This window comes from Capra hircus, chromosome 11 (genome assembly GCF_001704415.2).
Source record: "Capra hircus breed San Clemente chromosome 11, ASM170441v1, whole genome shotgun sequence".
NCBI classification, from domain to species: domain Eukaryota; kingdom Metazoa; phylum Chordata; class Mammalia; order Artiodactyla; family Bovidae; genus Capra; species Capra hircus.
This window is the reverse complement of record NC_030818.1, coordinates 97,909,190-97,921,725: the sequence shown is the minus strand read 5'-3', so window position 1 is coordinate 97,921,725 and position 12,536 is coordinate 97,909,190. Positions and strand designations below refer to the sequence as shown.

Genomic DNA, 12,536 nt, shown 5'->3' with positions numbered 1-12,536 from the left:
CCCCTTTAGAAATTGTTCCTTGGGATAAGTGCCTGTCCTGGGCAAAATGTATTGACACATTTAGCTACCACAGACTGGGGGTCTTTTCTGGCGCCCTGTGCCAAGCCTTCCTCATCATCAGGAATTCACCCCACGGCCAGCAGGCTTAGGCGCCGTGCCTGCAGCATCCCTCCAAGTCCAGCCCCCTCTGGAGGGCTGTGCATAGCGGTTGTGATCATTTAAAGCTCAGGGGGCTGCAGCTGTCTGAGCAGCAGGTGACCTGTGGCATGAGCGAGCTGGCAAGCCAGAGCCCAGCGGCGCTCGGGCAGGGTTGGTGAAGGGCAGCGTCAGGACACATTTTCAATCGGTGTGAAGAACTGCAAGCATTTTCTCGTTAAAAGAAAATCAAATAATAAACTGAAAAGGGAAAAAAAAATAAAGGAAAAGAAAAAGAGTGACGGAATAAATCAAAGAAAACCCTTCAGAGTGGAAGAGTTTCTTTTCTGTAATAAGCTGCTTTTACTTTGTTTCTTTGGCTCTCACTCCATTGTTGGAGCCTGATCCTCAAAAGATACCCTAGAGGACTCCCGGAAGTCGGGGTGTCTCAGGTCCATGAGAAATTTGGTGGGAGTGAGAATATGAGTAGAACCTGCGGGAGAACAGAGGCCGGCTGACTGCTTGAACACAGGTACGTTACAGGAGCATGCCAACTTAGGCCTACGTTTATACAGCCAATGAGGTGCGAGAGAGCGAGCCGCATGCGCACACGCGAGGTGCACACGCGGCGCACGCGCACACGGGCCGCGAGGACGGCGGGCGGGCATGCATGCACATAGCGGGCGGGGCCGCATAGCGGGCGTCAGCGGTCTGCACCAGGCCTCTCCACCCATCTGCACGGGCGACCGTGTCTCCCTGGGTCTCCACCTCCCGACAGGGACCCTCAGGTCAGGCCAGCGTGGAAGAGGGGATTACAACGAAGCCTGGCTGGGACGCGTCGGCCCAGGAGAGCTGTTTGAGCAGAGATAATTAGCCAACACGTTCATGCAACACGTATGCAAGCCAAGAACACAGAGAGCTCCGCCACGGGGGGCCTATGTAACCAAAAAAGGAGAACCCAGGGAGAAATGGTGGCCAGAGAGGCTTCTGGGAGTGGGGATGTGCGATCTGCCCCCTGAATGGTGGGACCTGGAAGCTGAGAGTTGGGAAGACAGTGCCAGGTCCATCTTAATACACACAGGAAGCGCCACGTGGACTGGTTGCCCCCAAAGTGGAGGTATAAAAGTGACACCTCTTACTGAGCTAAGGGGCAAGGACAGGGCCCAGCCAGGAGAGGAGGTGTGGGTCATCTCTGGTCAGTCAGTGTCAAGAGGCACCCGGGGCAGAGGCAACTGCAGTTTGTTAAGGGCACAAGAAAGAAGGCGGCATCTGGAAAAAGCAAAGATTTTTCTCAACGTTTCCTCTTCCGAGCGGAGAAACTGGGGAGGCTCCTGTAGACATGAAAAAGGGCAAAATCTCCTGCTGCCTTAAGTCAGCTCTTAGGAGCTGCAGCTGCTTCTGGAAAACCAGCAGGGATACGATAGACCCTGAAGTGGTAGGAACTGGCTGGGGCAGCCCTCAGCAGAGCCTGGAAGCCAGGCGGATATGTTTTGAGCAGTATCTGCTTGCACGCCTGGTCTGTGTATCTCTAACTGACAGGTACAGGGGCCATTGCTCATTGACCTGTTCACTGAGCATCTTCTGGACGTGAGGCTCAAGGCCAGGAAACTGATGTGCCCCTCTACCCCAGGGTGTAAGTGGGTGCCTTTAACCCAGTTTTGGTGGGTGAGGAATTCACAGCATGGAGAGGGCGGCACTTTTGAGGGGACCCGAGTGGCAGCGGCAGAGCAGGAACATTGAGTCTGTCGGGGCCTGGGACCAGGCACTTCCCACCATGTGGGGCTGCCGCTCGTCAGGAAGCAGAGCAGACCTGAGGAAGGGCCCCTTCACCCCTCCGTGGCTGCCGTCCACAGACGTGTCTAGAGGCAAAGTGTTGCGGGGGCAGCGGAGAACTAGAGATAAGATGAAACACCAAAGCGTGGAATGGAGTCACAGTGCAGTGAAGCAGCCCTTCCCTCTAGAAAACATGCCCCACTCACCTATGAGCACTTCCCACTTGCCGTTGGCTTGGGTCACCTCGTAAGCACAGCGCATCTCGTTCAGGCTCACGCCCCCCAGAATGAAGATAATAAGGCGTGGACCACTGCGGTACTCCCCGGGGGCCTTGTTCTTATGCCAGTGCCCATAGCGGGCGCTGGAGAGGGAGGGAGGGGAAGGGAGAGAGAAGGATGTTAATCATGTATCTGCATATACAGCATTTATACTTCATTATTCCATGACATAATTTCCCTGGTGGCTTAAATTCCAGTAAAGAATCGGCCTGCAATGCAGGAGACCCGGGTTTGATCCCTGGGTCGGGAAGATCCTCTGGAGAAGGGCATGGCAACCCATTCCAGCATTCTTGCCTGAAGAATTCCATGGACAGAGGAGCCTGGCATGCTACAGTCCCACGGGGTTGCAAAGAGTTGGACACGACTGAGCAACTAACGCTTTCATTCCATGACGTAGGACTCATTCTATACACCAGTGACTAAAAGAGAGCAGATGCTTAGCAGTGCTGTCTGAACTGGACTACAGTGCAAAATTATCAAGCGCTTTGGCTGCTGGGAGAAGAATCCTCAAGAGCGCCTGTGCTGTGACCCTGTCATTCTCTTAGGAACACGCAGGCAACAGACAGGTTCAGGTTGGCTTTAAAGCCAGGCTCAGTGGCTCCACCCACTGGATGACAGTCCTGGCGTCTCTCCCAAGTTGTAGAGTTCTGGGACACTCTGCTGGAAGGAGCAGCGACCGTAGAGTCCCAGGCCTGTCTGCAGCTGGCACATTGATTCACCAGGCAGATATACACCGCAGGCCTCACAGGGCCACCCCAGCACCGAGGAGCTAACCCGAGTGAGATCCCAAGAGCTTGTGGCTTAACTGAAGTGGCGGGTCGAGGACAGTGCAGGGAGGAGTGCCGTGGGGACAGGCACAGGGAAGGGCCTTCTAGCACCACCCGGGTGTCACCAAGGAAGGCTTCCTGGAGGAGGTGGTGCCAAGCTGCCTCCTGAAAGACCGGCATCTCAGCGGCCAGACAGTTCCCCAGTGCCTCCTCCTCTGCCCTGGCTTTCAATGGGCCTTCATCTTGGCCTCAGAAACAGTGAGAAATGGGCTGCTTCCACGTTAAGGAAAATGAGGAAAACAAAAAACACAACGAGGAGAGCAAGGCTCCTCTGGACAGTGGAACCTTCACCCTTCTTCCTGACTTACAACAGCACTGAAGTTACTTCCCAAATCTTAAAGGCCCTGGGAGCCCGTCTGGACCAGCCCCGAGGGTCACAGTCATTTTTTTTGCCTGTGAGATCATTTGTCTGCCTTAGTCGACAGTCTGGCTGTGACACCACGTGGGATTTTGTATTCTACTCCAGTGTTGGCAATAAACATTTGGCCTCCACTGGCATCGGGGTGGGGGAATGTGCCATGCAGGCCTGAGAGTCCCGACGGAAGAGGGGTGAAGAGAGAAGACAGGCAGGGAAAGTACGCGTAGAGGGATGGAGATGCATGTTTAGAAAGTCTGACCTGGGAACCTGGGCCACACAGAAGAGGGCAACAGAGAGTCAAGGGGACCTGGGTTCATAGTGTGAGTCCCAGGGACTGGCCGTGGACACATGGCCCACAGAGCACAGCAGGAAAGACTTCTGGATGAAGACAGCAAGGTGGTGAATGAGAGGAAGAGCTTTCAAAAACACACACGAGGCATCCTGGGCAGCCGAGGAAACACAGAGGGCTGGAAGACTGGGAGACGGAAGCATGGGCTGCTTTCTGCTCACATCTGCAACCTGAGACATGTCTGAGCATCAGCAGGTACATGGACAGGAAGGGGCGGGGGCTGTGATTTTCCATTATTTTCTGTAACACCTTTATGGACAGGTAATTCATGTATCATACAATTCACTTGTTTAAGTTGTAGAATTCTCTGGTGTTCAGTATAGTCATAGAATTGTGAGCCATCACCACAATCAATTTTAGACCATTTTTAGACCATTTCATCACCCCCCCCAAAGAAACCCTGTACCTAGCAGCAGTAACCCCTATCTCCCAACCCTCACCCCTGTTCCCAGCAACCACTTATCTACTTCTCTCTTGAGACTTGCCCATTCTAGACATCTCATATAAACAGAATGATGGAACAAGTGGGCTTTAGTGACTGGCTTCTTTCACTTAGCATTTTCAAGGTTCATCCATGTTGTAGCATGGATCAGTATTTCATTCCTATCTTTGGCTGAATGATACCCCGTTGTATGAATGTACCACATGGTGTTTATCCATTCATCAGCTGATGGACAGCAGGGTCATTCCCACTTTTGAGCTATTATGAATAATACTGCTCGGAAGGTCAGTGTACTGTCATTTTGAATGGGGTGGTTAGGGAAGATGGGAGAAAGTAATAACTGATTAAGGACCTGGAGGAGATAGCAGCCATGTGGAAGTATCTGGGGACAGATCATTTCAGGCAGCGGGGGAAAGCAAATGCAGAGGCTCCTGAGGCAGAATTGAGCCTGGCATGTTCCGGGGAGGGCAAGGAGGCTGATGTGGCTGAAGTGGAGGAGGAATGAGAGAGGAGTAAGGAGTGAGTCACGATGGAACAGGAAGCCACGAGGCGGAGGGCCTCCCGGGCCACTGCAAGGACGTGGCCTACACCCTGGCTGTGACGAGAAGCTGCGGGAGGGTTCTCGCAGGTCACTCGGGATCACGGCAGGATTGCCGTGTAGCGGCCATCCAGCCAGACACGGTCCTGCTCGGCCCTCTGCCCTTACTCAGATCCTCACTCACCTCACGGCGGTGGTGCTGAAGGAGGCAGAGGAGCGGGTGGAGATGTACGGGTAGTGCTTGGTGTCAAGTTTGTCTTCAATAGTGTCCTGGAAAGAAGAGACGGCTTTGAAAAGAGCTGATGGAACCAAGGTAAGACGATTCCAAGGACCAGTCACTTAGCCAAAATCATGCCCAGCTTTGTAGGAACCGGAGCTCCTCTGCCTGCTGGGGGGTGACTCCTGCCCTGCTGGGCGTGGAGCAGATGCCCTGGGACCGGCGGATACAGGGAAATGAGTTTATAGGTCTGCTTTTGAGAAGTTATTTTTGTAAAACCCTGACTTAATTTTTCTTGCTTCTATTTCAGTTTATTCTTTTTTCCCCCTTTTATATTCCATGTGAGGTTATAAATGTCCCATTCCTCCAGTAGACTCCGGACCCTGGCACCCATCTAGTAGCCACTACGCACAGGTTTCCAAGGGCCTCTTGTCTGGTGGGTGGATTCGGCTCCCCACCCTCTGCTGCCGAGAAGTCTCCACTCCCGACAGCTACCATGTGGCGCCCACACACCCCTCTCTGGAGGACTGGGCGGGGAGAGGAAGGAGCAGAGAGCGAAGGAGGGAATGAGACGGGGGGCTGGCCTACTCTGCCAGGCAAAAAGATGTCACTGGTTTCTAGAAGTCTCATGTTCACCCATCCTTTCCATTTGTGGGATTTAAAAATAGGAAGCTGACGCACTCTATATATTTAAAATATAGCTATTTTCGCATACAATTCAGTGGGAACACCTGGACTGCTATGAATTCACAAAGGGATCCTGGGCAAGTCTCTTCATTCTCAGGACCTCAGTCCTGTCCAAGGGCAGCAGCTGGACAGACCATCTCCAGGCCCCACTCCAGAGCTCCCGTGGGGCAGGGTTCCACACAGTTTTCTTGACCTTGAACTACAAGGGGGAGGGGAGGGAAGGGAGGGACACCTGGGCTACCTTCCCTTCACAGACACAAAACACCTGCTATGCACAAGGCACGGTGCCAGAGGACACAGCAGGAGAGGACGCAGGGCCAAGGTCTAAAACGAGAACCCAACCCAGCGAGCGGCACGCCAACACGCACAGAGCAGCTCTGACAACCGCTGCAGGAGGCCAGGGAGGCCTCTGGTGCTGGGCACTCAGCTACGTGGCGCTCAGTGTGCAGGGACAGTGAGACCGGATGGGGACTTCGCAGAAAGGCAGGATTCAGGAGGCGCAGAGCAAGAACGTGCAGGCAGGGGATGAGTCTGAACAGAAAGGTGCTTGCCAGGGTCTCTGGCTGACGTGACGGGAGCAGTGGGGAGCCTGGGGTCACTTTCTGAATGCCCTCCCTGCTGCTGTGCCCTCGGCGTGGAGCTCGCTACTCATATGACCTTCAAGCACTGCGATACCATTGAGGGGGCCCTACTCTGGGGCTGAATCACGTGGATCTGGGGAATCTGCATCTGGCTGACTGTCTCCTGGGGCCGCTCTGCACAAACCCTCCGAGGCCCAGACGCAAAGTCCCAAGTGTCACTGCCACCTGAGGGCAGGGGAGGCTGAAGCCCCTGGGCCCTGCAGGCCTCGCATGCTCGTCCCAGCCTGTGCTGACCTCCATGATGTCTTTGATGATTGGGGTCCATCGTGAGAGCTGGTAGGTCTGCTCACTGATACGCTCCTTCCGCTCTGGCTTGCTCCTGCGACGCAGGGTGGACTGAAGGCAAACACATGAGAGGCGGCTCTGAGTCAGCACCTGGGCCCACATGGCCCTGCTGGTCCCAGGGCTCCCAGGGGAATCAGCCTTGGAAAAAGGCCAACACGTGGAGAGGTTTTCCTGGAAAAGCCCAGACTACGCCTGTGGGCTGCAGCCCAAGAATCCGCAGCAAACTTGGTTCTTTAAAGCCTTAAATAGCCAATGTGGGTCAAACATATAAGAACCGTTTTTTACAAAGGCAAGAAGTTAAAAAAAATAGTTTGTTGTCAATTGCTGGCGAAGACTCTTTCTTGAGAGTCCCTTGGACAGCAAGGAGATCAAATCAGTCAATCTTAAAGAAAATCAACCCTGAATACTCATTGGAAAGACTGATGCTAAAGCTGGCACTCTAAAACTTCAGCCATCTGATATGAAGAGCTGACTCACTGGAAAAGACCCTGATGCTGGGACAGACTGAAGGCAGGAGGAAAAGGGGGCAACAGAGGATGAGATGGTTGGATCGCATCACTGACTCAATGGACTCAATGGACAGAGAGACCTGGTGCGCTGCAGTCCATGGGGTCGCAAAGAGTCAGACACGACTTGGCCACTGAACAACAGCAGAAGAAAATCCTGCTCTGGTGAGACCTGTCCTTTGATTTTGCTTCAGCAGCACAGGGTGCACTGAGAGAATCACCTCCATTCTCGTTTGGCCCCTTTGTGAACAAGGGTCTGAAAACACCAAATGACTGCCAGTCACAGGTCTCTGGTCTGGTGGCTCTGGAACAAAGCTTCTGACTCTAATAAGATTCCAGAGGGAGCCAGCCTGCAGCCTGGTTTTATCAGCACTGACTCCCTGCAGGAAGCAGGGTTCCTACAAGCGAGGTTCCTGGTGGGGGGGGCCTCCCACCTCAGCCTCTTCTAGAGCTCACTGCCTGGGCCCCTAAAACCTGCCCCAACTGGGTCCCGAGTCATTGCCAGAGTAGCAGACTCAAAGGTCTCAAGGCGGCCTGACAGCAACCTCACAGAAGTTGCCGAGTCTAAATGTCCCAACGGCTGAGCCAGGCTGACTCAAGACACGTGGGATGGAGCTAGTGTGTCTTGGGCTGGTTCACGGGCACAGCTCAGCTTTGAGACCATGCGGTGCCTCTTTGATGTGCCCGCCTGGCTTCCTGGCACTACACCTTGATTCTGTTTATACCTCTACACCTGCCTTCCTCTGATTTTATGTTTTCTCTTTCTCAGTGTTGAGTGTGTGTATCATAAGCTGTGTTAAGGAAGTTAGGGGAGAAGAGATGAGAGCCGCTGCCTCCCCCGGGCTTCCCCTACAACACGAGGCTGGCGCTCACGTCTGTGACGATGGGCACCCCGAGGTGTGCCATGTTCGTGATGATCTCGCTGTCCTCCGGCGGGATCTGAGCGTGCTGGATCAGTTTGTTCAGGTTTTCCTCGGTGATGCCTGCGAAAACAAAACCCTGATCACCATACCAGCCACTGTGCATCGCACATTCAGAAGCAGAGCCAAGTGCCTGGGGTGGGGGATGGCGCCCCCTCTCCTCCTTGGCATCAGTGGGAACTAATCTGCTCACTGTATCTACTTTACTGTAAGACAAGGCAGGGCCAGGACTCCTGTTCAACTCTAGCCACTATGTCCTGGGCTATGACCACCAGCAACTGCTCCTCCTGATCTGTCTTTCTATCTGTCTCCTGCTTCTCAGCCATCCTGGGCCCACGTCACAGTCAGCTTGGACAAAAGAGTATCCGCGTCCATCTTTTTGCACAGTGGACACTTACGGGCAACTATATGTGGGTAAAGATCACTTATTTATGGGCACAGATTGAGGGCTTCCTTGGTGGTCAAGTGGCGAAGACTCCAGGCTCCCAGTGCAGGGGTCCTGGGTTTGATCCCTGGTTGGTGAACTAAAGATCCCGCATCCCACAGCAAGACCCGGTGCAGCAATAAAAAAAAATAAAGGCACAGATTACAAATGTGGGGTAAGTTAAAAGTCTCTGGCGGAAATGCTCCAATAAAGTGGCTACACAGCTGATAGACTCTCCCTGCTGTCCTCACCCAGCCCTCTTCTCATTATCCGGTCCCTCTGACTAACTCTAGAATCACTGGGGGATACACAGCCTCTAGCTGCAGCTGACCTGCCTACATTTCTCCAGCGGTAAAGAGCCCCTTGGACCTTCCTATTAGACACCCTTGTCCTTGTCTTTTAAGCTGTTTTCCACTTTGTTCTCTCCCTCCCAGTTGCCTCATTTCCCCCAAGAAAGGGCCTGTCTCCTCTGTCATATCCCACCATTCCTACCATTCTTCAAAAAGATGTAGAGAAGGATGATGCGGATTTTGTCGTAAGTGCTGACATTCGCATCCAGCAGAATGGGGACGATGGCTCTCATGGGGTCCTTGATCTTCTCCCCTTCAGCATCCGTGCCCATGGCCAGGTCCTGCAGAAAACACACCATGTTGGCCCTATGGCAACAGTCTGGATAGATGGTAATTATTAGAAAACGGGCTGTCCGTGAATGTCTGGGATATGTGGCTTGGTTGGGGAAGGTCAGCGACAGGTGCTTGAGCTCCCCCACATGCTGCAGTTGATCAGCATGGGTCTCCACGGCATCGGTAAGAGCTGAGGAAAGCCCAAGGTTTCACTTTCCAAAACCAGAGACCACACAGATTTGCCATGTTGTTGAAAGGCAGGCTCTTCCCTCCAGGTGAGTGCCAGTGAGCCTGAGCTGATTCCTCAGGGAAAGCCTCAATCCCGGTAGGTCTCCAGGAGGGACATAGCCCTGCAGAGGCCTCGGGGCTTCAGGGGATGAAAAGCGTCAGTATTGTGAGGTACCTCTGCCTGGCTAGACTCCTCCTGCTCTGCTTCCCCTGGCACAGAAGGGGGAGCTTTTTAAAAAACTATTCTGGGTTTTTTAAAAACTCTGTTTTTAATCTTCCAACACTTTTAGGGGGAGGAGAAAAAACATGGGCTCCCAAACCTGCACATCTCACTGAGGGAGATGAAGAAAGGGGGAGCTGACAACAGATGAAGATAATGAGTGGAGCAAGCACAGTCTCTGCCACCCCCCCATCGCCCATGACTCAGGCAAGAGGCAGATCTGTTCTCAACAGGCCTGAGAAAGCAGCACACAGGTCTCGGCACATCAAGAGCCATCTGGTCTTGTTCTGCAGCTTTCTCTGTAGCTCTTACAGAAGTTGCTGGAAGGCTGCCTTTTTTCTCTCAAAATCCCAGGAGTCCACAACAAGTATGATCTCGAGTTGGGGGATCTCTGCCCAGTCTGGATCAGAGGAAGGCGGGGCCCCCCCTCTCTGAGGCCCCTTCAGCCCTCAGTGAAGCCTCAACAGACATCTGCTCAGCACGACTGACCCTAATACTCCCTCAAAGTCAAATTGAATGCGACTAGTTCAACAAATACCTCTGGGCACTTCTGAAAAAATGTAGACTTCCCAGGGTGAATCTCAACTGTATTTGTACTGGTCTAGGGATAACCTGTCTTCTGGACAGTCATGTTCTGATGGTGAGGACGCCTTGTGTTTGCAGAGATCCCTCTGAAACTGATGGATTTCAGCAGGACTACTGAGAGAGTCCATGAATCACAGCTCATCTCAGAAACCTAAGCCCAGCCTGTCACATCAAACCAGGGGACTTAGATCTTAGCCTCACACTGAGAACATGAGTTGGTTTTTCTGTGAAAAGAGACCCTTTGGCTGAGGTTTCACATCATGGGATTCCCCCCTTCCCTTGGACACAGACCCTGGATGAGAATTATCACACACGAGGAATGCAGTGCCAGGATTGGCGATTCCACACGACACTCCTGGAAAATGTGGCAGTTTTGTTATATCCCTTCACAGAGGAAAAGAAAAACAAGCACATCAAATGAATCAGTGACAGGGACAGAACTCGGATCGTAACTGTGATCAGGGAGGCCGTGGGCGGATTTCTGTCCTTTGGCTGCACTGCCCCCTTTCGGTCTCTAGGTCTCCAAGCTGGTGCGGCCACAGCAGGAGGAAAGGACACTCAGGAGTTAACATCCAGCCAGCTCTGTCGGTGCAGGAGTCTCTTCTGCTATTCCAGGGAGCATCAGGAAAGTCAGACATGCAAACCCCAAGCGGCACGGCATTCCGGACCACTCTAGTCCCTACCATTAAGAGGAACTGCACTGGCTCCAGAGAGCTGAGACAACAGGATCTAGTGGGCTTTCCCATTTCTGTTTCCTATGATTCTGCGGGGTGTTCAAGGTAGGACGTTAACATTCAGCTGGGCAAGTAAACCAGCCTGGCAGAAGGAGAAGGAAAGGGCCCTACCTGTTCCACCCGGCAGAGTTTATCCACAGTGCCTTGGTAATGCTTCATGCAGTCCTCGGCGAGGTGCAGGTGGGTCGAATACTAGGACAAAATAGACAGTGTGTGGTCAGGGAATCTCTCGCTGACTCGTGCAGTGTTTGCTGAGTAGCTGCTGAGTATGAACACGGTGCTAGGTGCCTAGGAGTCCCCAGCCTCATAAAGGAGATGAAATATGCGTTCAAGTAGAGAACTGTGTGTCGGGCAGAGGGACAGAAACACCTTTGACAAGAGTCAAGAGGAAGAAGTCCTTTAAGGGGGCAGGGTGGTGTGACAGTTTCACATGTATCCACAAATCCTTTGATACTCCTCCCTCCAGCAGGTGGCGCTCAATACCCCTCTCCTTAGGGCTGGATTTAGTGACCGCTCAGGCAGTGAGTGACTAACACACAGGCAGAAGAGCGCTGCGAGACTCCCAGATCACGTGACCTCCTCTGAGCTCAATCTTGCAGGCCCATGGGGTAAGGAATTGGAAGGATACAGAGAGAAAAAGATGAGGAGAAAGGCTTAGGAAATAAACTCTCTATCCCCAACTTTCTATTTTTTTTTTTCTAATAAAAATTGAAGATAGGGGCTTCCCTGGTGGCTCAGTGGCCAAGAATCCACCTGCCAATGTAGGAGACTCAGGTTCACTCTGTGGTCCGGGAAGATTCCACATGCCGGGGAGCAACTAAGCCTGTGAGTCACAACTACCGAGCCTGCGTGCGGCAACTACTGAAGCCCACACACCCTGGAGCCCGTCCTCTGCAACAAGAGAAGCCACCACAACAAGAAGTCGACACACCGCAACTAGAGAGTCGCTCCCGCTCGCTGCAACTAGAGAATAGCCCGCACAGCAACAAAGACCCAGCACAGCCAAAAATGAGTGAGAGAAGTCACTCAGTCGTGTCCGACTCTTTGCGACCCCATAGACTGTAGCCTACCAGGCTCCTCCATCCATGGGGTTTTCCAGGCAAGAGTACTGGAGTGGGTTGCCATTTCCTTCTCCAGAGGATCTTCCCGACCCAGGGATCGAACCCGGGTCTCCCGCACTGTAGGCAGATGCTTTACCAACTGAGCCACAAGGGAAGCCCAAAATAAGTCAAAAATAAGTCAATTAAATTTAAAAGATTGCAGATGACTAAAAACTTGTGGATTTCCATCAATCCATGAGTGTCATGGGGCTTCGAGGAGTCTTGGCAGCTGTTTATATTCATAATCGAATGGACCGTTTTGGATCATCACCCTTGCTCTCTGGCCACAAAGAGTCTGGCGTGACTGAGCGACTGAACAGCAGGAACGACATACCTTGCTGAGCTCCTTCTGGTACTGGGGCATTTTCTTCAGCATCTGGGACAGGTCCCGCATGGTGGTCTGTGGGGAGAGGGAAGCACGTGGTCTCACGCTGATGGCCCTGAGCTAAGAGGGTGGGCGGGGGGTGGGCCCAGGACAGGACAGCAGCAGCACCGACTCCTGAGCACATGTTCTGTAACCGCCCCCCCATGCATCTGTTAAACACAAGATCATGTGTGTTTCGATTTCCATGTCTCTGGCTCAAAAAATTACTGATCCAAATACTGTGACTGTCTTATGGGTGGGGAACTGACCTCCAAGTCTAGCAATTATGTTTTATTTATTGG

General features: G+C 52.9%; 1 protein-coding gene across 2 annotated transcripts in view; it reads right to left on the bottom strand.

Moving 5' to 3' along the window:
* Window positions 1-12,536, bottom strand: part of STXBP1 (syntaxin binding protein 1) — a 69,646-nt gene that overhangs the window by 7,226 nt on the left and 49,884 nt on the right. The window contains exons 12-19 of one of the 2 annotated variants that reach the window (XM_018055812.1): window positions 12,205-12,270; window positions 10,882-10,962; window positions 8,873-9,011; window positions 7,910-8,019; window positions 6,480-6,581; window positions 4,885-4,970; window positions 2,115-2,269; window positions 503-628 (exon numbers count right to left, since the gene is read on the bottom strand). In XM_018055812.1, the coding sequence (XP_017911301.1) occupies window positions 519-628; window positions 2,115-2,269; window positions 4,885-4,970; window positions 6,480-6,581; window positions 7,910-8,019; window positions 8,873-9,011; window positions 10,882-10,962; window positions 12,205-12,270 (849 nt within the window). In that variant the 3' untranslated portion in view covers window positions 503-518. The remainder of the gene's footprint in view (window positions 1-502; window positions 629-2,114; window positions 2,270-4,884; window positions 4,971-6,479; window positions 6,582-7,909; window positions 8,020-8,872; window positions 9,012-10,881; window positions 10,963-12,204; window positions 12,271-12,536) is intronic. The other variant, XM_018055814.1, reaches the window with a different exon arrangement.